A 27,071-nucleotide genomic window follows, 5' to 3' on the forward strand; every position below is an offset into this window, starting at 1 on the left:
CTCCATGAATATTGCACCAGGTTAGTAGGCAGGAAAGTAGAACGCTCACCGAGGTTACCTTGAACTGTACACTGAGGAGAGTTCAGACAAAGCAATAGGGCTTATCTCTTCTATCCGTCACTTTCTTCACTGGTGCCCAGGACATTGTGCAGAGTAACAGTTCTATCATACATTGGTGTACTCGATGCCTTTACTGATGCTGATTTATAATGGATTAATTTAGGGCTTTTTGTTTTATTGATACCTTCACTTCTCTTACAGAGTGTTCAATTGAAGTGTGACACTGTATACCCAAGACTGTCCTCTGTTAATCTTACCCTGACTACCCACAGTTTCTCCCCTTCCTTTCCTGAATATGGTGACTGATATAAAGGTGTAGTTCCACAGGCACTAGCAGTCTTCCCCTTCATGTGTGATTTTAGCAAATGAGTGCTGGGAGCCTATTTGACAGTGAGGCCACCACAGCCAAACCTAATCCTGCCCTCACCCACTCTTCTAGCAGATGTCCCTGCTCAGCAATCAGGAGTGGGAACTTTGATTTTCTATTTTTCCCTCCCTCCTTAAGGCATGTTACTGCAGCTAATTGCCATACCCCCATTGTTGTGCCAGCTAAGATCAATTAACTTAACACTGGCTAGAGATTAAAACTGGAACATTCCTCATCTTTGTGGCTCAGTACAGCAGTATATGGTGCATTCACTTACTCACTTATTGGAGAGCCCTCTGCTGATCTTTTTATCTTAAAAACAAAACTTTAAAATAATGAAACATTCTAAAAGTACATTGCAGCCTAGTCAGAAAGTAATAGTGGTGCTTTCAATAGAATCATATAAATTACAGTACAGAAGAAGGCCATTCAGCCCATTGGGCTTGTGCCAGTGCTAGCTGTTCGACTGGAGCTATCTACTCTCATTCCATTCTCCCTTTTCCTGTATCCTTCTTCAAATACTTATCCAATTCCCTTTTAACTGATGTTACATTCTGTGCCTCAATAGCCACTTGTGGTAAAGCAGTCCCTGTTCTAATAACCTTCTGTGAAAAGACATGTCTTCCAACTTCACCCTTCATTCTTCTCATGATAATCCTGAGTCTGTATACCCCCATCTTACTGATTTGACAACCAGTGGAAACAGTAGTTTGATATTTACCATCTTAAAACCTTTCATCATCCTGAAAACCTCTATTAGATTCCCCCCCTTAACCTTTGCTGTTCGTAAAAAAAAAAGGTCTGATTTTTCAAACCTTTCTTCATAAGCACAACCTCCCATTGCTAGTATCATTTTAGTAAATCTTTGCCGTACCCTCTTCATGGCTCTTAATATCCTCCCCATATTGGGGTGCCCAGAACTGCAATATAATATGCAACATGTGGTCTAAGCAATGTCTTGTACAAATTCAACATTACTTCCCTTGCTTTTATATTCCGTGCCTCTATATAAAACCCAGAATTCTATTTGACTTTTTATGGGGTTTTTTTTCAACTACTCTCTCAACTGTGCACTGGTGTTTGCTGAAGAGATCACAATAAGCTTTCAGTTTTCGATCACGTTAGGTATGCTGTTAGGCTGCCATGCAAATTCCTGATGTTCCTTCCAATTTGCCTTTAAATCAGCAACAAAAAAGTTACTGTTCTGAATAATGTTAATGAACCAGAGTTAAAGATGAAGGTAAGTGTAGGTAGTATTTCCAATGTATGGTACTCCCCCTTCTTAGTAAGTTGTTATGTTAAAAAAGCGTTGTTGCCTTGTTGGAGATATTTTAAATTTAGTGTTGTTTGCCTTCTGCAATAGAGTCCCACCATTTCTGATCTTCATACTGAGCAGGAAGCTGCTCAGCTGACCTCAACTTCTAACCCTTCAGTGAGTGCCTACATAAGATATATTTGCATCTTTTCTTGCTGAATTGGTCGGTTCTGACATCTTCCTGCTCAGATGCCTCCAGGGCAGGAAGCGATGGCGAGGCCTGCATTATTTTCTAAATAAACTAGTTGCTGGCAGGTGCCGTAGTTGACTTGGTTCATTGTGGAGACACAAGATGGCGGGTTCCTAGAGAGTAAAGGGCATAACACTTCATTTTATACCTCACCTACAAGGTAGAAAGTTTCAAAATTATTCTTTAGAATTGCTAAGCTGGGGGACTGAAAGTACTCTTCCCTGCAGTTTATTTGTCATATCTGGATATGGAATACTTAACGATAAGAGTGCATTGGAAGTGATCCAGTGCATTAGATTTTTATATTTGGATCAGAATTATGTATGCTATGATGTTTATCTTGAGTTGACTTCTACAAAAACTTTATAATTTTCCCTTCAAACTGGAAAGCAGAGACTGCACTTGTATCACTTACTGCTTTGAAAATCCATTTGTCTTTCATTTGTGACTACACTCATTCACACTTCATTTTTGTGTTCCACTAGTCTTGTTTGATGTAAGTCACTGATGCTGTTTTGCATGAAGACTTGCTGCTTAATACATTCTGCTGGAGTTTAATACTTAACATTTGATGAATTGATAACAATGAATGTGCAATGTATTACTGTGTTTTGTTAACAAATGTGCATGAAAGTTAACCCATGTACTAAAGACTTTGATTAGACCAAAGTTAAATATTCCTCTGTTCTTGCTGATATAAACATTTTGTGTCAGGAGGGCGAAGACTGTTTGCACCTGAATCCATTATCATACATACTTACATATGGAACATTAGGGAGGCAGAGCTTAGTGTAACAGGTCACATGACATCAAAAACACACTTTCACAGTGTATAGATGCCATATTAATAAAATATATTTATAAATCACATATATTTCATAGGTTCCTCAATGACCTGATGAGTTACAAACTTATGAATAGTGAGACAGACCCTCTCACCATCCATATGATTCATGCATACCTGTTGCAAATCTCAGCCCCCAAACCACCACACAAAATCAGTCGAAAAATAATATTTACAGATTTTGATAATGACTGTGTCAAAGTGGCACAATGGCTTCAGGCATGGAGGTACAGTGCCACAGATTGAACTGATGGAGTCTTGATTCCACATTGTGCTGAATTCCCAATCTCGGCTGTGCTGCTCAGAAAGGTGTCAAACAGAGATGAGGCACAGAAATTCAGAGGACATTACAGGATGCTCATTTGGTAGGATTTTCCATGATTACATATCCTGTACTCACCTGATGGATCAAAGTAAAAAAATGTCTGTTGGCCTTTATACCTTTGCGTGTGGAATTAAACGATGTATGTGACCAGTGACAGAAACATAGTTCAGTGCAAGTCCCCATCACTGAACTCTCAGGTGTATCATCAATGCAGCCACTTGAACTGTTTCCCAAGTTTGTGTGAAACAAGTAAATTTCTTCAGAAGCCTCATCAAATTCAACATACATTTTAACAGTATTGTTACAAAAATGGATTTTTAAAAATGGTCACGTGATTTGAAAATAGTGTTTTAAAGAAAAGAATAAGGAGCGACTCTATTTTAATTACCTGCTTGCATCTCTGGGTCATATGGCCTGATGTTTGGTATCAAACATCAATCCCTGCCTCTGTCCTCTACAAGTGGATGAAGATGCTTCCCTGTGCTTTTCTGTCAGACTACTATTTTAACAAAACAGGTGTGTGTGAAGATCTCGGTAGAAATGAATGCAGGACTAGTGTTTTTTCTTCTCACAGATAAACACGTCCTAAAGTATCCTCTTCACCTACAGTACAGTACATATCTCTAAACTTAGCTAATAGATGTCATTGTCATTAATGACTACGTTGTAATCTCTGAAACATTTTGATAACCTAGATCATTACCTTGGTGTTTCATCCACATCTGTTAATGAAACATTTAAAATTGTATATTTAAATCTGTTAATGAAAACTTTGATATCAAGTTATCACTCTTACAATTGTAGGGCAGCAAATGGAGCTGGATAATTTATTTTTCCATAATCAAACATTGTATTGACAATGTTAGAATTTCATTAAGAAACCCATTGAATATTTAGATGTTGAAGCACAAAGTTTCTCAGGAGTTTAGCAGGTAATCGCATTAAGCCAATATTTAGAAAGTTGGCAAATTGGATGGTGACCAACATATCCTTACATGGAGGTATTTTTAAGCCTGTAGGTTTACACTAATGAAAGAGTAAAAAGGGAGCATAGCTGTGTTTCCTGAAGCTAGCAAAAACTAGCCTATGTCGTTGCATCAAATTTCTCAAAATTAGGGAGTTATAAAGAGTTCTCTACGCTGAAAACTACTGAGAAACCTTTTACTTCAAGCTTAAGCCTGAAAGGACGGTTGGTCACATGCAAGTCCACATATTTCAGGAGATGAAAGTTTGCAACTCTATAAACTGTGTTACTGATCTGTTTGTTGGATCTTTAATGGGGAGGGGGTGGGGGGAATGGGCAATTCTTGACCCCAACTATATTGATGAAAAAATACACAAATATTTTGTGTTTATAGTTGTTGTTAACCCATGGAATTCTACCATTGATCATAATAGGTACTGAATTGGTTATCCATTAACCAGTAAATTGTTACCTATAGTATTGCTGGGGTTTCCTTTTCAGTGCTCCCACCTCTCTTATTTTTGAGTGTTTTTGTACATTTTGCTGTATTTTATTGAAGGTGACCCTGCAAGAAGATAAATCTGATCTCACCCACATTTCCAAACCCAGGACTAACTATTAGCGATTTAATACACGCTGCTGCGAGAGATATTTATTTAGTGTAAGATGGTCAAAATGTACAACCTCAAAAGTAGAAGTGGAGGTGGGATCAGAGAAAGTCTAGACCATTGCTGTTGTTTCTAGGTTTGTGTGGGGACCTCAATCTCAATCATGCAGAATATTACATCAAATTCTTGGTGTGTAAACAATTGGTACAGTGATTTTTTTTTGCATTAAACGCGTGTACATAAATTTTGTATATACATTAAGGCAGCTAGGACCTGCATTTAAAAAGTATGTATTGAGACCCAGGTCCTCATATCCACTGGATTCTTCCAGCGTTGGAACTGTTGCTTTTAGGTGTAACTCTGTGCTTTAGGCAGCTTTCTGTGTGTCTGCTTCAGACAGTTGGTGTGCCTGCCTGGCTTCACACAACTCCTCCTATGTGCTGTGTTTTTGTACAATGATTTGCTGATGCACTGGCTTTGCTGCTTGCTCACTGCTATTTTTTTTTCCTTTCTATTTTTCATCTTCACGTCTTTTAAAAACCCCCTTCCCTTCCCTTTTTCTCCTTCCTCCATCACTTGAAAGGTTGCCAAACACTCCCAAGTCGTCCTCGAGGTACATTCTGATGATTTGATTTGTTTTATTTGCCTTTCTCCAGTTCAGTCTGGACTGCATGAAAGACTCATTTATTTTTGTTTATTTACCCCTGATGAAAGCAACCAATAGGATTGTTGTAGAGGACAATTTATTTGGTAAACAGTAACACAGTAAATTGTGATTCAGTGTTATAAATTCTCTTTTTCGATCTGTTGGAATAATGAACATTATGGATATATCTAGTCCCTATCAACCACAGTATTGATGCCATGGTTATCATAATGCTGTTGTCTGTCCTAGTTAATCCCATCAGCTGTTACGGTTGTCTGCAAATTGGTTGCCAAATTTGCTAACATTAAAAGTCACTATACTTCAGAAATAATTCATTGGATGTGAAGTGCTTTGAGAGGTCCTGAGTATGTGATAAGGCGCCATATAAATGCAAGTTCTTTCTTCACCTTTTCTCAGTTTTAATCAATCGCATTAGCTGCCTCATCTACAAAGAGAATTCCCAAAACTTTAGTATCCCTCCCTCCTCCTGTTTCTCATTTCCTCTCCATCCTACATTGATGTAAACTCATACTGGTTCCTAAACCCTTGCCAGGCACTCTGTGCACAATTTTAAAGAAAGTCTTTGAATATAAAATATCTGACATGTTACACACCTAAATGAATTCATATTACAGAATAACAATGAGAACAATGACTGCAATATATTTCCTTATCATTATGACCCCAGAGATTATAGAGTGGCAGAACCAGATGCCAGTGCTACTCGATTCCTCATTTAATTTTATGCAATATTGCTGATGACTGTGTGATCTAAAGAGCCATTGATTCAAATCCTTGAGATTTGTCTCTGTTCCAAGCACCTCCACAATTAACATAACACAATCCCATCCAAATTTGTCACATACGAAAACAAGAATCTCAAATGACACCCTTTACACAGACATTTGCGTGCGACTGAGTCATTGAGAGTCCTCGTAAAGCTAATAGATGTGGCTGCTGTTTGCAACACTTGAAAGGACGTCAGTGAAACAAATTACAATGTTGACTTGCTATTCAAATCCAAACTAGATGCCTTGGTAAACAACCCATTTTTACACCGTAATTTGACATTTTCTCCATCAGCTGAACGTATTTATTTGGCATGGTATTTCTCATTAAAACTTTTCATGGGAAGATGGTTAGCCTCATCATTACCCTAAAGATACAAATGACTCGCCACCTAAATTATGTCTCAGCTGCTTTGCAGCGTTTTCACTGCAGTTTCTGCTGTTGGCCTTAAATCCGGACTAGGAATGTTTTTGAGAATATAGTGCATTTTCTTGCTTTAATATATCTCCTACTTCATAATAACATGCTTAGCATGGTGTTAAAATCATTTTTGTATAAAGATGTAACGTGGTAGAAAATTGGTTCACTGTATTAAGAATCCTGTAAAAAGGATATGCTGTGTTAGCACAACACCCATTGTATAGTGCCAGATCACTGATTCAGAGTAGGTTTTTAATCCTACTGGCCTGCTATTAATAAGGATGAGTGGACCATGTGGATATAATTTACGCTAATGAGGTGCAGTGGTCAGTAGTCTTAACGTACGTTTTATTAGATCGGAAGATGTTTTATATAAAGAAACCAAAGTCACACTAAAGTACACCAAAGTAGCACTGTTATATTTGCCAGCTCACCAAATTAACAATGAAGCTTCTTATCGACACTGGATGCCTGGAATGGGAGATGTTCCATTTCCCAGCGCTGACATCCCTCACCTCGACAAGTGCAAAATTCACCAAAAGCTGCTTAAAAAGTATTGTTCATTTCACTCTTGCTATAATGATGGTTTACTAAAGAATCTGCTGTAATTTCCACTATGACACTATTTTGCATAGTTTATGGGTCACATCTTTGGAACATGTTCACAAACACAGTTGTTGTGAGCAGTGCAGCAAATTCTGTGATCACCTCCCATCTGGATTGTGCCTGAATGAGCACTGTGTTTATAGCTGGCCATTTCCTGTTCTGTTTGATAGAATGATGACCAGATCCCTTTCAAAGGGACCAGTTAAATCCAAATGGTTTCTCTACCTAAATTGAGATCAAAACATCAGTCCAATGTGTTTTCATTCTGATCTGCCAAAAGCAACAAATCTCTCTGTCTTCCAGCCACTGCTGCTTATCTTTGTTTGTACTTTGTGTTTTTCCCTTCAGGACTGAGCAATGACCCATTTAATTAAATCTTACAGTGATGATTTTAAGTTGTACTGAAGCCGCTGTATCTTTTACTGCTGGCCTTGTAGCTTGTATTTCAAACAGTCAGATTAAATATTCCCAACAGCCTTCTACTAAAAAATAAACTTGTTAAATGAGGTGCAGCAAGATGATATAGCTGAGCCATAATTCAATGCACCATATTATAAAAAATATTTCCAGGAAGGAGGAGACCAGTTGGCACAATGGGATTTAAGTCTCACTGAGTGCAGCTTTTAGCATTCTGGTTCCTGCAGTTGTGTAAAATTTCTATGCCTGTGATTTTAACAAATCTTTAACCCATTGATGTAAGTAACATTGTTGCACATAGAGGTTTTGCACAAGGGTGTTAACCAGTGCGCTAAACATGAAGCCAAGCAGGATGTCCACTCGAGTCAGAGCACTGCTTTTTTTTATTTCCAGGATCTTTATGTAAATACTGGCCAGACAGCAGAAATCAAGGTGGGCCCTTTGTACTGAATATCAAATGGCTTTCAGTTAAACATATATTCACAGTCTCAAGTTCCATTCCCAGTGAACATAAATTCACAATGCAAAACATCAAATGGTGTAACTAAAATATAAGTCGCACACCAGGCTGACAGGTCACATAAAACTAATTTACAATAATTGGCACAATTCTCACAACTGTCCAAAGAATGTTGACGGAGATTGTCTGACCTTTCAATATTGGAGGGGACGGGGTGCTGTTCTGCAGCTGAATTGCATTTTTGAGGTTAATAAAGAATCCCCACATTTGCACCTGATACTAAACTTGGAATACTTAATACTGTCATTTCGTGCAAACTAAAGAAATTCCAATTCCCTTTATTTAAAAAAAAGTGATTTCTTTACACTGAGGCATGCAGATACATCAAAAATAAGCTCACCTCCAGCAACTGTTATCAGCTGATGAAAGTGAAAGTAGATTTTTTTTAAAAGAAAATTTGGTTTTAATGGGCTTGTAAATATTGCCAGCTGTGTACCCCAACAAATAGGATGACACCATTTTAAATGATAGTTATGTGGCACAATACCTAAACACAGAAAGTTGTTCTCTACCTCCATTCTCCTATAGGTGTTTTTCATATAGTTTCCTACCCTGGCATTATGTGTGTTTTACCCCTCATGCATCCTGTGCACTGCAGGTCCAGCGACGTGGGCAATGGCCACCTCAAAACCGGACATCATGATCATCCTCCTGAGCAAGTTGATGGAAGAAGGAGACATGTTTTACAAGGTGGGACGAACCAGAGATTGACTGGTGTGGGGCCAAACAGTGCAGCTGGCTGAGGCACTCCCCATTACCTCTGGGGAACCCAAGTTAATTCTAACTTTGAACAGCTGGATAAAATTAATATTCCACTTTATTCATGTTTCTTTTATTTCTCTTCCTTCATTTTCCCTAATTCTTGTAACCTTCCCTTCATCAAGGTATCATGTCCCTGTGCAGTGTACTTCAGCTAGGCTTGGGGAGGAGTTAGACGAGTTAGTGTCACTCTAAGTTGTGCGTCCAGTTTTCTTCTGAGGTGACATAGCTCTGGAAGTGGCTGCTGGATTCAAATGCCAAACAATGTTGGGATGGACCTCAGAAATACGGAACAAATGCCGTACCCGCTACTGTGATGTATCCTTCCCAATTTCATACACGCAAAGTACAGCCCTAGTTTATACAAGTCACTGATGAGCATATTTCCAGTTGTAATTTGCTACTTTCTCTATTCACCATGTGAGGAGAGGAATAGGAATATCTTTATAAAATAAATAAATAGATTGATTAATATTCAAATTTATAGGAATCAATTGATAAATTATAATTATATTGTGTCTTTAGAGGATAGTGTTGCTTGTTGGAACCTATTGTCATTTCTTCAAATAGTTCTATGCTTCCAGTAACCATCTGGGCCAATTTAATAAGAGATCTGATCTTGTTATACTGGTACCCGGCTGCACTCTGTTACAGCTCCCAATATATAGGAAAATTGAGGGGGTGAGGGGAGTCACATTTTCACAAAATTTGATGAGTATTAAAATAGTAATCTGCCTTGGCTGCCAGACTCTGGAAAAACATTATCCTTTCACACTAAGTATGCAATCTTTCATCATGTAATCCTCTGATGAAATACATATATTTCCCATTTCCATTATTTTTCCATTACTCTGTGATGCTTATAGTAATAAGCAGAATCAGTTTGACAGAGCTATCGAAAGAGTAGGGCCCGACAAAGCAGGCTCCATACTATTAGCTGGAGAAAGCTGGGAGCTGGCAATCTGATGGCTGAAATTCCATCTAGTCTTACATCAGTGGTGCTTCCCAACAGGATAAACAAATAGGAAAAATGCTAATCTCAAGACACACGATGAATTCTCATTTCAATTAGGTTTTATTGGATAGAACCGAAATAGGGTACAAAATAAATAATCATATTAACCAAAAGAGTGGGTCAGAATGAGTGACCATTTCATTGTGACCTCAATTTGGAAAGGTCAATGGTTAGTGTATCTGGATTCTCTGTCACTTAAACCTACCAGCCACAAGAGTGTAGAATTAAACTCCTAAACAATAAAAAAAAATGGAATTTGGATCACAGCTGTCCAACACACCCTTGAGTGGTAAGCAAAATCATATCAAAAGGAGATAGGATGGCTGAGGAGGGTTTGGGGAGGGGTAAGATGGTGCTCTTTGGAAATAGCTGAAGACAAATTGTTGTCTAACTTCTAAAATTTGAGTTTGAAATTAAATCTAAATAAAGAAATATGGAGCTAGCCAGGTGCTGCAGCAAATTGATGTACTAAGGTGTTCCAGCACAATGTAGTATGACGTGTGTGTGCCTGTGATTCCCCACATCAGGATTTCTGACCACCTGAGAGTGCTAAATAAAAGCTCAGGGTTTCTCATGGAGAAGTAGGAAAATCTCTGGGGAGCCGCTACAGTTTGCTTCCTTCACCTCATGATTAATTGAAGAAACATTGAAAGAAGAGGATGTAGAAAGAGTGAATGGGAGGGAGGTGGGAATATCTAATTTTATGTTTTAAAAAAAAATGGGGAACACCAACAAACTGCACAGGAGAGAGATGGGATGTATCCACGATATTCCAGTCTTTGTTTTGCCATGATGGGAGTTGCAAAATAAAGGCTCCTGGAGAATGATTGATGGACCATTGTTGCATGCTCCCTGGCACCTGGTTTCACAGCAGCATTTGTGGAGTTGGCCATTTGTCTTGTGAGACAAGTCTGACACCTAGTGGCTCAGCTTTAAACTCACATCTCCTAACACAATAGAAAGGAAGATGAATCAGTGATGGGGAAAATTACATTGCCTTTAGTATAGCCCTCTACAATCTTAGCTCATTGCCAGGATTTATTTCTCTTGGTAACGATGCACAGCTTGGATTACCTTAACAGGCTGGCTAATTTGAGTAACTTGAATTTTTTTGCAAGGTGCAATTATAATGTCATCATCTTCTGGACAATTGAGCATGTGGCTAGATCTGTGTAGGGTGAGGAAAAAGTGGGGGGAAGTCCTTCTCATTATCTAATGTATAATTTAATTAGAAATTATTCTTATAGAATCGGTGTATGATACAAACAGCCGTTTTTATTTTGTCCAGACTTGTACTCCGAGGATTAAAGATTTGATTGTTCTTCTCCTTTCTTCCCTTCCCATATTTTATTCCATAGTTAACCCACAAAGCAAGCTAAGCTCCATGTGACTAGCTCCCATTCATCCTTGTAGTCAACTCCTATCTGTCTCTGCTCTATTCCCCAACCTGTCTAGAGAATCCCAATAGCTAGCTGGAGGAGGAAATGGAGTAGAAGCATGGAGGGCAAGCTGGAGTAGTACCAGTCCTGGCTTCCTAAATAGATGACAGTGCTTCAAGGATTGTACAGCACTCAAATATGACTTTCTAAGATAGCCCCTCCTTTTTTTTTAATAACCTCCTCCAGCCCTACAACCCTTCAAGATCTCTGCACTCCTCCAATTCTGGCCTCTTGCGCATCCCCAGTTTTCTTAGCTCCACCATTGGCGGCCGTGCTTTCGTATGCCTAGGCCCTAAACTCTGGAATTCCCTCCTAAACCTCTCTACCTCTCTCTCCTCCTTTAAGACTCCTTAAAATCTGCCTCTTTGACCAAGCATTTGGTCACCTGTCCTAATATCTCCTTATATGGCTCGGTCTCAATTTTTTTTTGATAACGCTCCAGTGAAGCACTTTGGAACGCTTTACTATGTTAAAGGCGCTACATAAATGCAAGTTGTTGTTGACATGAGTTTAATCGTTGAAACAATTGGTGGTGTGGTAATTTATTCCTTCAGTCTTAAACTGGATCTTCTATCAGTTGATCACAGAGTAATTTTCACTCTATCTGGTCTGACTTATTCAAATGATGCCTTGTGGGGAGGGAGGGGAAAAATGTATTTAGATTTTCACCTTACTCCTGTCCTCCATGCTGTTTAGAAATTCTTTAAGGACATGCAGTTCACATCATGTTCAGCTTCTGGCTGTGTTTCAAACATGCAGTAAAAAGAGAAAATGCTGGTGATACATAGCAGCTCCATCAGCATCATAGCATCTGACAAGAGAAAAGATAGGTCAGTGTTTTGGGTGGATAGCCTTTGTCAGAATTGGGAAAAAAACATGAGAGCCCCTTTGTTTCTGTCAGTTCTATAAAGAGGAGACGGGACAACGGGAAAAGGTAAAACTAACTATTACAAAGAACAGCTAATGCTTTAGTAACTTGTAAACAGATTTCTTTTATAGTTTGAAAGAGGCGAAAAGTGCTGGGTGATATATAAATGTCGTCTAAGGCATTAGAATGACAGGTGGACAAAACAGCTTCAAAGTAGAAGGGAAGAAAATGGATCGTGAATGGGAGAAACTGGCAGGAATATGGGGCTGGAGTTGCTAAAGTCAGACCAGAAGGGTGCAGAGTACCCAGGGTGTTGATGAGATACTAAGGCCAATTCTGTGATTCCACAATCCCAGCGGGAAGTGTGCATTTGAGGAGATAGGGCTGCAACACTGGGCACACAAATTGTTCCTGAAGTTTGAGTTGAGCTTTGTTGAAACAGTATTGGAAGGCAAAGATGGAAAGGTTAGATTGAGAATGGGAGGCAAAGTTAGGTAACGAGCTACAGGAAGGTAGGGTCATTCTTGCAGATGGAATGGAGATACTCAACAAAGCAGTCACCCAGTCTGCATTTGGTATCTTCATATAGAAGTATCAGTGAATATAGTACATTAGATTAGAGGAAGTACATATAAATTGCTGTCACACATCTAAAAAATTTCAGTAATGCAACCTGATTAATATTCTGTTTGAATTGTCCCCCCACTGTACATTAGCATTCTTGTGATAAAATGATAATCTTTCATGACAATTGGTTTCATTTTAAATGTACTGTGGGTTACTGATCCAGAGCAAGATGTTAATAGTTTTTTGAGTAGAATTCTTGGAATTAAGCAGCACCATATCACATGGTGAGATGAATCGTCCTGGAAAGAAAATGCACACAGCAATAAACTCTGGGAATAAAGGTCCAAATCCAATTTATTATTTGGAATCCTCGCTGCACCAAGCAGCTCGTTTAACTGTAGATGTAACATCAAAAAGGCTAATAGAATGATGGCCTTTATATCTAGAGGACTAGAATTCAAGGGGGTAAAAGTTATGCTGCAGCTGTACAAAGCTCTGGTTAGACCACACCTGGAGTACTGTGTTCAGTTCTGGGCACCACATCTTAGGAGGGATATATCGGCCTTGAAGGGAATGCAGCATAGATTTACTAGAATGATACCTGGATTCCAAGGGTTAAATTACGAGGAGAGATTGCACAAACTAGGGTTATATTCCCTGGAATTTAGAAGATTAAGGGGTGATTTGATCAAAGTTTTCAAGATATTAAGGTTAACTGATAGGGTAGATAGAGAGAAATTATTTCCGTTGGTTGGGGAGTCTAGGACTAGGACATAGCCTAAAAATTAGAGCCAGGACTTTCAGGAGTGAAGTTAGAAAATACTTCTAAAGGGTGGTAGAAGTTTGGAACTCTTCCGCAAATGGCAGTCGATGCTAGCTCAATTGTTAATTTTAAACCTGAGATTGATAATACCTTTGGTTAACAAAAATCTAAGGGATATGGGGCTAAGGCGGGTACATGGAGTTAGGTCACAGATCAGCCATGATCTCATTGAATGGTAGAACAGGCTCAAGGAGCTAAATGGCCTACTCCTGTTCCTGTGTTCCTGTGTATGGCTGAAACCAGTTGTCCAGTTTGACTTTGTGGGTAGCATCATATGAAGTAAGACTGTAATCATTGTTGCACAATGGGAGTCGCTTTGATAAGAACATTTCTTTTGGCCCTCCTCTATCATATAGACAGTAACTGAAGCACAGGACTCATTACAGTCTTATTTGGGACAATATGGATTGGCTTATTTCTTGGTATTGCCAGTATCTTTTTGAGAAATCTTGAAATATTTCCATATGAGTTCCAAAGAGACCCGTCTCTGGTTAATCCCGAGAACCGTCTCTGGTTAATCCCGAGAACCGTCTCTGGTTAATCCCGAGAACCGTCTCTGGTTAATCCCGAGAACCGTCTCTGGTTAATCCCGAGACCCGTCTCTGGTTAATCTCTCTTAATTCCAATTTCCTAGTTATTAATCTCAATCAAGATTCAAGAAGTAATTCATTGAATTCTGCATGTTAGTTACACCGCCTATAATAATTTTCAAATCTACTATTTTTTTCATAATGTTTTTTCCCCTCTCCTGTTTGTTCAGAAAGGAAAAGTGAAGGAAGCAGCACAACGTTACCAGTACGCATTGAAGAAATTCCCACGGGAAGGATTCGGAGAAGATTTGAAAACGTTTCGGGAGCTGAAGGTGTCCCTATTCCTGAACCTCTCACGCTGTCGGAGGAAAATGAATGTATGTCCAATGGCCTCTTTGGTAAATAGAAAGCGCAGGGTGCTTCATTTAAAGCAGAAGTGCCCTCAATCTCCTAACATGTTAGACTGCTTTTCACTAGGATGAAAGATTTTGCTTAATATTATAACCAGAATACATGTATGTAGGCTTAAATGCTATGCATTTTGGATTGCATTAATGTATATTCCTATGCATAATATAAAATAAATCACGCCAGTAAATAGGTTAACAATGGGGTAGATTTTAAAAATTAACATTTCTGGTGTAAAGCCTTGCATAACAGGAGTTCTTGTATCTGGATTTGGGCACAGAGGCCAGTGCCTACTATATGACTTTTTGGCCACAATGGACGAAGTGTGTGCTGACCTCTATGCCCGGATTGCCAATATGCGCAAGCAGCTCTGCGCCAAGAGCACTAATCGTAAATTCTTCCCAATATGCCATCAGTTGTGCATGATGCCTTCTGTAATAATTTCCTTAAAAGCAATAATTCCTTTTAAATCATGCAAAAAATACTTTCGCTCAATCCCCTTTTAACAATCCTAGTCAGTTTTTGCAATTTCTGTAACCAAGGTTCAATACCACTTTAATCTGGACAAGCTGCTAAACATCCAGTTTTCACTCATCCTGCCAGTGTTTAATTAAAAAGGACCTGCATCTAGGTGTAACAACCATGTACTAATGCAGCCACAGCCCATTACAACCAGTAAGAACCACTCGTGAGCAGGAGTAAGCAAACGCTGGCTACAGTAGAGGGCTGTTGTGGTAAGACTCTGAAATCCAGCATTGGCTTCTATAATGTGTTCATAACCAGTGCTCTAACCTGAAGGGCAGTAGTTTACCTTATTACCTAAAGCTGCGGTTAATATTTGCAATGCTATGCCATTGGAATTAATTTATTTCAGAAGAAGGTTTTTGCCTCATCAGATAAAGGCTGAGCATCAGCAGTCAGTTAGTGTCTACACTATTGGCCTCTGACATCTCTCGCTGAAAGCAATTGCTTGCTAACGACATTAGCAAGCAATACTGAAGATGATTTTCTCATACATGATTGCTCTGATGCGATTTATATTAATGGGTTCTATCCAAGGTTATAACAAGTGTAACTGCACCCTCTGCTTGAATTATCATGATCAGAGTTTAAAATTGACCTCGTGGTCAGGATTTTGAATGTGAAACTGAATTCGATGGTCCCCTCTTCTACACGCCAGCTTAGTTCAGATTGGCTATGTCTGGAAATTGTGGATGTGACTGTTGTCTGACATGACAGTTCCTGTCACCGTTAATAGTGGATTGACAACTTCAACATTAACACATCAAATGTCACACTGCTACATCTCAGTAATTCTACACAACATCTACCCGACAATGTGGAAAATTGCCCAGGTATGTCCTGTCCACAAAAAGCAGGACAAATCCAATCCGGCCAATTACTGCCTCATCAGCGAAGTGATGGAAGGTGTCGTCGACAGTGCTATCAAGCGGCACTTACTCACCAATAACCTGCTCACCGATGCTCAGTTTGGGTTCCGCCAGGACCACTCGGCTCCAGACCTCATTACAGCCTTGGTCCGAACATGGACAAAAGAGCTGAATTCCAGAGGTGAGGTGAGAGTGACTGTCCTTGACATCAAGGCAGCATTTGACCGAGTGTGGCACCAAGGAGCCCCAGTAAAATTGAAGTCAATGGGAATCAGGGGGAAAACTCTCCAGTGGCTGGAGTCATACCTAGCACAAGGGAAGATGGTAATGGTTGTTGGAGGCCAATCATCTCAGCCCCAGGGCATTGCTGCAGGAGTTCCTCAGGGCAGTGTCCTCGGCCCAACCCTCTTCAGCTGCTTCATCAATGACCTTCCCTCCATCATAAGGTCAGAAATGGGGATGTTCGCTGATGATTGCACAGTGTTCAGTTCCATTTGCAACCCCTCAGATAATGAAGCAGTCCGAGCCCGCATGCAGCAAGACCTGGACAACATCCAGGCTTGGGCTCATAAGTGGCAAGTAACATTCGTGTCAGACAAGTGCCAGGCAATGACCATCTCCAACCAGAGAGAGTCTAACCGCCTCCCCTTGACATTCAACGGCATTACCATCGCCGAAACCCCCACCATCAATATCCTGGGGGTCACCATTGACCAGAAACTTAACTGGACCAGCCATATAAATACTGTGGCTACAAGAGCAGATTAGAGGCTGGGTATTCTGCGGCGAATGACTCACCTCCTGACTCCCCAAAGCCTTTCCACCATCTACAAGGCACAAGTCAGGAGTGTGATGGAATACTCTCCACTTGTTTGGATGAGTGCAGCTCCAACAACACTCAAGAAGCTCGACACCATCCAGGACAAAGCAGCCCGCTTGATTGGCCCCCCATCCACCACCCTAAACATTCACTCCCTTCACCACCGGCGCACAGTGGCTGCAGTGTGTATCATCCACAGGATGCACTGCAGCAACTCGCCAAGGCTTCTTTGACAGTACCTCCCAAACCCGTGACCTCTACCACCTAGAAGGACAAGAGCAGCAGGCACATGGGAACAACACCACCTGCACGTTCCTCTCCAAGTCACACACCATCGTGACTTGGAAATATATTGCCATTCCTTCATCGTCGCTGGGTCAAAATCCTGGAACTCCCTTCCTAACAGCACTGTGGGAGAACCGTCACCACACGGACTGCAGCGGTTCAAGAAGGCGGCTCACCACCACCTTCTCAAGGGCAATTAGGGATGGGCAATAAATGCCGGCTTCGCCAGCGACGCCCACATCCCATGAACGAATTTTTAAAAAATTCAACTGAATTGGTTGCAGATTTGATTGAAATGGTATAAAATTAAATAGGATAGAGTTCTAGAGCTTTAATTCCAGTTTCAGTTATGATGAGGGTGAATCTATAAAAGGGAATGATTTGCTGAGTAGATTTTTGATGCTTCATATAAATTGGAGGATGTACGTTAACAAAGGAGATTATTGTGCCTGATGATAGTGGCATATTCAGGTTAATGAGAACAGCCCAGTACTTCTGAGAGAACAACACCTATTCTTCAATTTTAAAATAATTAACCTAATTTTGCATTTATTTCTCCTCTCTTTTAAGGTTTTCCCTGTAGGGTGCATCATTTCACAACAAACTGGGCAGTTAGGTGGTCTGCTATTCCTGATCTGCTTTAACTCGACATTAGCATACAAAAGCAGACTACAATAAGTGTATCTACCTCCTTCCCTACTCCGTGACCTTCATCCTGTACCTCCCTCAAGGGCATGGCTGAGATCAAAGACTTACCATGCAGGAAGTCACAAATGTGCTCCTGTGTCGTTACTACTCAATGACAGAGCACACTGCTGCACTCTATGATTTCTGGTGCAGTCATTGACAAATTAAACTCTGTGAAAAATGTACGTTATTTTCCTGGGTTGGGGAAAGAAACTTACATACAGTGATGATGGACTGCTTTCTTAAATAAAGCCCCAAAACATCCTGACATTTTACTTCTGCCACTTTGAAACAAAAATGGTTTGTTAGGTTGTGCTGTGCCCTATAAATATGGCATATTACAGTTGGGTGATAAAGAACATTGTGAAAGCATTACTCATCCAAATGACACCTCAGCGACTTTGGGTTAGACGTAGTTGTTCAGCAATGCTCAAGTCTGCAATGTGGCTGAGGATGTCTTACTTTTCCTGAAACTCAATGGCTATGATCATACAATTTGCATTTCACAATTGTGATGATCAGAAAATGCCATAATTAACCCCCAAAAACTGCAGACCACAGGACCAGGGCAGGCAAGATAACATACTAGCCACTCTTCCTTTCTTCATTGGACACTAGTACACTCTTCACCCTTTTAAACTAAAAGCTGCACAACTAACTCTTCACAGTGCACTCTCGTTAAAGGGGGTAGTAACGAGGGATCTTATGTTTAGTCATCTCTCTTAACAGCAATTATTTGCATGCACAACCTTAAACCTCCTTTCCTCCACTTCAACAGGATGATACCACCACATCTCTCACATCAGTTGCACGATGCCAGCTGGGAGGCAGTCTCAATTGCCATCCTTCGCCTAATCATGTTGCAGGAAAAACTTGGGCACAATGCCTGTGAGAGACGTGGCTCCAGAGGGACAATCCCCAATATCAAGGAGCTCACTCCTACAAGTAACGGACCATGGTGCTGATGGGAAAGCACTCTGTTCTTGCCATGGGTGATGGTGAAGTCTGGGGCACAGTGCTGCTGCCAATTTAGTGGCTGCACCCCATGCCATTGCCACAGCATCCCTATGAAGCACCACACAGCCGCAAGCTTTCAGGCCCTGCTCTCCAAGGGGGTTATGCTCACTCATTCTTAGCTTGTACCTCCACTTTGTGCAGATCTATCACACTCTTGGACAGTGGAAGATGATAATAAGGAGAGGTCGAATTTCCTCCTCGTCAACTATGAGGATGCTAAAGATGAGGAGGATGAAGAAGAGTGAGAGCTCCTGCTGTGGTGCCAAGAATGATTTCGCCCAGTTCTTGAAAGTCCATCAGGCACCTGAGAAAACATGCAGGCTGGTTGATATTACAGAGATCTCCCATGGCTACCTGAAAAAACCCTGTGCCATAAATGTGTGATCATTACCTTCGTAGCCACAGAGAGCTTTGCAGGCAGATAACTATGGCAGCAGGTCCTCATATAGTAAGTGGCAGAGATCCCCTATTGCCTCTTTGAAGAAGTGTGCTCTTCTTATACACATCCCCTCATTAAGGTCTTCATTGGACCTGTGTTGCCTGGATATTCTTTGTGGGGAGGGGTATTATCTGGTGGAGTGCATCCTCCTTAGATACTGCCTCCTTTCTTTCTTCTACCCTCTCTTCCTCCATGATAATGTTGTTCAAAGGTATGCTCATAGGGAATGTGCCTGAGTAGCCTTCATTGGGGGTGGGGGTCAAAATCTCCCAGTGGTGACTCACCTCCACAGACAGTCAGAAGCAAGTCCAAGGCTCTCTAGGCTGAATGGGAAAAAAATTACTCCAAAAACTTGTTCCTAGCTAGAAAACTTCAAACTTGCAGCACCATTCAGGCTCAAAAACTCCTCACATCCGCCAGTCTCAGGTGATCCTGGCAACAGACGCACCTTGTATCTCTCGTTCTAACTTACCCCCTGTGCAGTACAAATATAAAACCAGGAGATTTGGGGCTGGCCCTCATTATAACGTATGCTAATTAGGTGGCTGGGACTTGGTGAGCAGAGGGCCTAAAAGCAATCGGAAATTCCAGGGGGTCCATTTTGAGTGGGAAAACCAGTGAAATGGCATTCACCCCATTTGCTGAACGTATAAAATATTTGCCTTGATTTTGCACTAAAGAAATTGTGAAAACAGCATGGGATTTTGAGGCCAATCTATTTTTGTGGTGGTGCTTGAGGAAGGAATGTTGGCCAGGGTAATGAGAGAACTCCTTTCTTGTCTTTGAATAGTGCTGTGGCATCTTTTATGTTCACTAGAGCAGGTAGATGGGGCCTTAGTTTAACGTTTCATCTAAAAATATGACACCTCAAGAAATGCAGCAATCCCTCACTACACTGGAGAGTCGGCCTTGATTATATGCTGAAGTCTGTAGTATGGGTTGAACCCACGATCTTCTGGCTTGAGTGGTACCAACTGAGCCAAGCTGACATATGTAGGCCTTTACTACTTCACTGCCAGTTTCTGCACTACTTTGTTGTATTCCTGTGGGTATGTGGAGGTTCAGTAAAAGAGGAAGGAGGTTATTTTACTTTTCAAAGATATGTTCAACCATCAGATGGAAAGCTCCTCTGCAGCCTTCCCAGCTGCTCTTTTTCTGATACTGTTTGGATTTGCATTAGTCGAAGAACTATAAGCGTGGTTCAGAAGAAGACTAGATAGGCACGAGGAAGATCACCTGACCAAAGTGGCAATATCTCAGATTTAACCAGATCTTCACATGATTCTAATCTGCTACTCCTCCCCTCCTCCCCTCCCTATCCAAAGAAATGACAGCAATTCCTGTTTGTATGCTGCAGTTCAATACCAAGTATGAACTTGCAATAATTTATCTCCTTTCTTGTCCTTAGGACATCCCAAACGGCTTCACAGCTAATGAATTACCTTTTATATGTAAGCAAAATAGTTAGCCAACATTTACAAGGTGCTACAAACAACAAATGAGATAAATGACCAGTTAACCTGTTTTCTTGGTGTTGGTGAGAGATGAATGTTGGCCAGGCCACCAGGACAATTCCTTCCTCTTCTTCAAAATAGTGTCATGAGATCTTTTACATGCACCGAAACAAGCAAAACAGGACTTTGGTTTACCATCTCATCCAAAAGATGGAACCTCCTATTATGCAGCATTTTCTCAGTACTGAACTATCAGCCTAGTTTATGTGCTCAAGTCCTGGAGTGGGGCTTCAACCCACAAAATTTTGACCTAGAGGTGAGAGTGCTGCCACTGAATCAAATTGAGACGGTTTCCATATCAGCTGTCTCATGACCTCTGCATGAGATTGGCAGAGTTGGGCAGTTTTTCACAATGAACCTGTACTGACTGGGGACTGGTTAATGAGTGAAACTAACCCTTACAGTTGATAGAGAAAGGTGAATTTTATCTTTACAGCTAAACTGCATTTGAAGCCAGGTCTCTGGGGGTGAAACATGTCTTGGGCGTTAACACAAAATCAGAGCCTGTTTTACACTTCGCCCAATTTACTGTTCCACAATGGGAAAGAAAATCATGCGGAGAGTAAAACAGGCTCCAATTCGCTATCGCCCGTTTGCACTAACACTGAAGACAAATTTCACCCACCTCTCTTTGCAATCTACTCATGGAGTTATTTTAAAGCAAAGCAATGGTTTTATCCCAATCCCCTGCCATACAGTAATGTCACAACTGACTGAAAGGCTGGAGTGTCAGCAACACAGGGGAAAACAGCATCTATTTCTATTTTAAATATCTCATAAACCAATACCCATTAACAGCCTAATCAGAAAACACAAAAACCTTACTGTTTAGATTCAATCAGGAATCTGAATTCTGGCTCATGTATGAAAAATCAAAACAATAAATTCTTGCATATCTGAGATGAGTGAATTTAAGTTCATGCACAATACATGGAGAGGTTTGTCATTCTTGTTCAAGTTACTGTTTATTGTATGAGCTTTTATACACTGTATGAAATGAGTGTGTTTTCTTATTAACCTTCCACAGCTGCAGCATTACACTCCCTTAAAACCACAAATCTTGTTTTTATGGCACAGGCCAGAACCAAGCTATTACAGTTTGCAATATTTAAAAATTGATGGGTGAATAGATTGCTAAATTATATATGATCCTTCAGTTTAGAGCAGGGTAACTTGTGTGTGATTGCACTATCACTTCACAGTTGAGCCCAGACCAACTCAAAACAGCAAGTCATTTCACAATTCATCCTGGACCCAATTACTCTACAGTCAGTGTTTTAAACATCAGCATGTATGGAACGTATGTTCAGACTGAACAGTCAACCCCAGTTTGAACTGGGCTCCTGAAATATACCAGCACATGACCCAATACCAAGCAGCCACTTCCTCTAGCATGTTCATGATAAAGAAATGTTCACTTTTACTTTCGGAGTCACATCAGTGATTTATGAAAGCTGCAAAGAACCAATGCAGGTGATGCACACAGTAGTTGACTCTATAATTGAATAGTAATAATAAGCTCTACCTGTGTCATTTTGGGGAATTCAGGATTGTAGATCAGACTTGCAGTCTTGTCCTTCACATTGAACAGACTACCTTCAATTCCTGGTGCAATGCAGACAGTTCATTGTTGTTTGTTACTGAGGCATTGTAATCTGACAAAAATGGGTGAGAAATGCCATTGCTGAAAGTGATGGTTTCCAGCACTGTTGTTACTGGAATTTTCCCTTCTCTGACACAGTACCTCAAAATTGTTAATATATATGTGTTGTGTCTGGCAGGATTTTGGGATGGCGGAGGAGTTTGCAACCAAAGCACTGGAGCTGAAACCCAAGGCTTATGAAGCGTATTATGCCAGAGCTAGAGCAAAGCGAAGCAGCAGGTAAAGGGGAGAGAAATAAATGCTTTCAACCTGGGGAAGAACATGAGGCACTAGTTATTGAAAAATAATGAGCTGTTCTTCATACACTACAATTTATTTCTGCTGCCCATGTTTTGGCTTGCCTATTTATTTAGCAGGGTTATCAACTCCTTTATCATTTCCGCACCAAAATCAAAAAATATCAACTTTACAGTGTTCTAAATAATTGAAAGGATACTCTATGTATTAAAATTTGATTCAAGACTTGAAAAAGATTAATCGTAGAAAAGATGTATGTATTTTGAAAGCTGAACAGCCCTCCCAGTCCTCAAAGAATGAAATAAAACTTTCTGACAAATTGTTGATTAATTAGATAAGACACCCAGAGATAATGTTGCATCAAAAACAGTATGAAGTTTACCACTAAAATCTTTAATAAGATACTCTGCCACAGAGCTCCACGGTATAGGTTTTCAAACATGATTCCCTCATCTGAATTACAAGCGTGGTCCATGTCATCCTGCAGAGCTGCTGACCAGAGACTAGCTACTTCCTCATTGTGAGGGAGGAGATTCCCCTGGAATAATCTTACAATTATGTCAGGCATTTGTACAATGGTATTGGCACAGGCAAGGAAGGTGCTTGGCATATGGAGAGAACAAAAGAAAAATCACTCTTAAATCCAATCAACAACAACTTGCATTTATATAGCACCTTTAACATAGTAAAACGTCCCAAGGCGCTTCACAGGAACATTATCAAATAAAATTTGACACCAAGCTGCATAAGGAGATATTAGGACTATTGGTCAAGGCGATAGGTTTTAAGGAGCTTCTTAAAGGAGGACAGAAAGGCAGAGAGGTTTGGGGAGGGAATTGAAGAGCTGAAGGCACGGCCACCAATGGTGTAGCGATGAAAATCGGGGATGAGCAAGAGGCCAGAATTTGAGGAACGCAGAGATCTCAGAGGGTTGCAGGGCTGGAGGAGGTTACAGAGATAAGGATAAAAATCAGAAATGTGGAATCTAATTTGGATCAGATATTTTATTTAAGTTATCCAAATCCAAGTTATTACACCGATGCAAATCAGTCTGTAATTGAAAGCTGTGTTACCATGAACAAACGCAAGCCATGGAACATGAAACTGAAGCTCCTTCAGCAGAGATAATTTAGGCTTAATCTAGATGGCCCTCTAGTGGATCTTCTGTGCATTGTTTGACATCGCTGGAAAACTTGGACCACTGTCCAGTTACCTTCTTCATCAACAGGACTGCTGTTTGCTCTCTTGAGCAGGATGCCGGTCCTGAGACAGAAGATGCCTGTCAAGTCAGTGTGGCTTACTGCTTCTGTGCTGCAAGTGAACGGACCAAGGCATTCAACATGCAAACTATCTGTGTGACTCCTTATGAGATGGATTTGACGAAAGATGAAGTGGCAAATGATTTCTTTGCCTCAGCAGCTGAAGTCATAAACAAACTGAAGCGAGAGCATCCCAGCCCACTAATCAGGATCCTGGTATGGGAACTGCAAAAATAGGGAGAGCTGTTGGGCAGAACCAGAAGGCCTATAAAGCATTACTTGAATCCTCTTTGGAGCAATCAAGAACTGCTGCAAAGATCAATTATGAAGCAACACATCATAATGTCAGGAGAGTTATTATGGCGATGAAGCAAGATCAGTAGGTTGCATCTATTCATAATGGTGTGCAATTATGTAAATATGATCCTAAATTATTTTTCCATTGACTCAAGTCTGCTGGCAGTCATGCTGTAATGAGCTCTTCTGGTCTAGTGCCAATGACTGACAAGTCCAGCGCTCTCCAGTAAATCCAAAAGGCCCTCCTCGGGGTGTGGGGTGAACCTTATACAGCCAACAGGCTATAGTAAGGACATATTTACATAGAGGTTGGATAAACTGTTGGAGTATATTGCACAGGCCTTAATGGGAAAACTTGGATTGTGCATTGTGCCCCTCGGTATGGCAGCGGGTGTGAATAGTATTCATGCTGATTTCTTAAAAGCTGCTGGAAGCAAGGGGTAGGAATGGCAGTGGTCTTGGTGAACAGTGCTAAGAATTACCAACTCACTTTGGAGTTGCCCTCTGAGACTGGTGAATAGAATTCTGTTTGATGTTCATATACCTTTGATGTTCCACAGCACAATTGTGGTCTCTATCCACAAGAAAGTATATCCTAGTGAATCTGAAAACTATGGAGAAATCTCACTGATATTAGTGGGCTCTTAATATGGTTTTTCAGGTTGTCACAGCACGTCTTTCAGATCTTCTGAAAGATGTCAGAACATCAGAAACGAGATTTTGCTCTTGAGGAATGTGGTGGACAGTTTGTGGCTTTATACAAGATTGCAGACGTCATGAAGCTCAAGAGAATCCCAATTACATTGCATTCATCAGTTGTCCATAAGATGTCCAACCTAGTGCTTATATGACCCTCATTTTGAAGCTGGAAACTATGGGAGTACAATCCCAACTTTTGTATTTTATTTAGAATATGTATTCCAGCTCCATGTTATGGTAGATGGATACTTGCTGAACCTATCTCTTGAAATAGGAATAAGGCAAGTTTGTCACTGTTGCCTATTCTATTCGATGTCTTCATCAATGATTGTATAGAATGACTTCAGAGCATCTATTCCAGGCATTTCTGAAAATATTGCAGCACTATTTCTCACAGATGGTGTTGTGTTGCTGGCAGAATCACCTCGGGATTTGGTGTGCTCTGCTCACTGCTTTGAAGACTGGGCCAACGAGTGAAATCTGGTGATGGGACCTCCCTAATGTGGTATCATGGCCTTGCAAGGCTCAAGAGAGTACCTCGAAGGTATTGATTGAAAAATACAAGGGGTGCCTATCCTATTTGTTGACCTATATCAGCAGTTGTGAGTTCTGGTGGATTCTAACTTCAGCCTGGACGCAGTCCTCAAGAATCATGCTGTGAAGGGCCATTTTGGTCCATCTTGTTTTTTCTAACAATGGCAAAATTCCTATACAGATTAATCTTGTGGCATATTAGACATGTCCAAATAGTTCTCTTTTGGGGTTCAGAACTCTTAAGTATGCAATGGAAGTCCATGTGTAAGATCTAGGACCAAGCTATGAGGTGAATTTGTGGCAAAAAAGGGAGGTGGATATAGGGAGAAAGGGTTCCTGCCAATGCCTGTCTGTCACTGATCACCTTGGATGGTATGCCTCTTTGCTAAAGCCCTTCATAAAGACCTGGATGATGCAGTTAGTGATGAGTAAGCCTGGTATGCAGTACTAGAGTTGGACGTTTTGAGCTTCAAGATGGCTAACACAATCCAAACTCCCCTATGTATGTGCATCCACTACCCTGTAGTATAACCAATGAGGGAACTTTTAAGACTTGGGATGAATGCTGCTGGAACGCATTGCCTAGAGCTAAGAGTTTAACATAGATATTTGAGATTAAGCAATGGATTTATTTTTAAAAGAAAAAAATTGTAGAAAAGTCTGCAAAAGTAACTGAAGATAGAGATGGAACTTTTGTGTAAATTGATTTTTATCTGAACAAGTTAAAGTGACAGAGTTGCATATTACTTAGATCACACTTGTAACTGGAAACAAAAACTACATCCCATCAAGTAATACATAGTAAAGAACAAATTTCAAAATTCATCTTGAATGGTAATATTGATGCTTCAGCTTGTTCCTCTGCTGCAGTAGAGGGCATTGAGCTAGTTACGTTGTTTGACTGTGTCTCCGGCATTAATCACATATTCTCCATTCTGGAACTGTTGTTACCACAGTAACCCACATGAATGCCAGTGCTTCACTGAGATTTCATAACTTTGGAGATATGATTCTTCCTCCAATACAAAAAGGGGGCAATCCCTATGAGAAAATTCACACACTGCACATCAGGTATTTATCTTTCCCATTCTGCTGTAACATAGCTTCAATATGAAGGTGCCCTTTCATTCTTTTTCTCCCATTCCTGGCAGTGGGGTATGTTCTCTCCCAGTAGTAAAAGTCGTCTTGCTGTTTTATCAGTTTGGTTTTCATTATTTGTTGGTTTTCAAGTTTCCTTTCACTATTTAATGGCCCATGACAACTTGCTTCTCAGACCTCCTGACCCCACGAGGCAACAAGCCCATCATAATCTACAGGGAAATCATTCTGACCTAACATCAGACATTCTGTTTAATGGCATGGTCCTTAAAAGAGCTAACCTAGAGCAACTAAGGTTCCAGCAATCAGTATTGACAAAACTCCTAGCCTCCCAGAAACCCTCCATTTTGAAGGCATAGAATGACAATTGCAGGTATATTGTCTACTGGTGCCATGGCTCATTTCAAACCATTCTTTGTGCCTTTAAGTGCTGCAGGTTGAGGGACTCACTCCAAAGCTGTCTGAGAGTAATGTTGCACTTTCCACCTATCACCCCTTCAGTTGGAGATATCCTGTGGTATCCCAGTTTGTACAAGATCCCTAGGAAATATACCACAGTTGTCTCTATGTGGGACTTGAATTTAGTTCTGAGCAAGCTGAAGTTGGAACCTTTTTGAACCCACAAATTTTCAGTTTTTTTCTTGACGATTA

At 40.6% G+C, this 27,071-nt stretch overlaps 1 protein-coding gene across 2 annotated transcripts in view; it reads left to right on the plus strand.

The window, feature by feature from the left end:
- The window catches only part of tanc2a (tetratricopeptide repeat, ankyrin repeat and coiled-coil containing 2a), an 826,495-nt gene that overhangs the window by 789,670 nt on the left and 9,754 nt on the right, over positions 1-27,071 (plus strand). For both annotated transcript variants that reach the window (XM_067969114.1, XM_067969115.1), the window contains 3 exons: positions 8,670-8,761; positions 14,303-14,449; positions 22,415-22,515. In XM_067969114.1, coding sequence (XP_067825215.1) covers positions 8,670-8,761; positions 14,303-14,449; positions 22,415-22,515 — 340 coding nt within the window. The remainder of the gene's footprint in view (positions 1-8,669; positions 8,762-14,302; positions 14,450-22,414; positions 22,516-27,071) is intronic.

The sequence above is a fragment of the Heptranchias perlo genome, chromosome 30 (assembly GCF_035084215.1).
Source record: "Heptranchias perlo isolate sHepPer1 chromosome 30, sHepPer1.hap1, whole genome shotgun sequence".
Lineage (NCBI taxonomy): Eukaryota > Metazoa > Chordata > Chondrichthyes > Hexanchiformes > Hexanchidae > Heptranchias > Heptranchias perlo.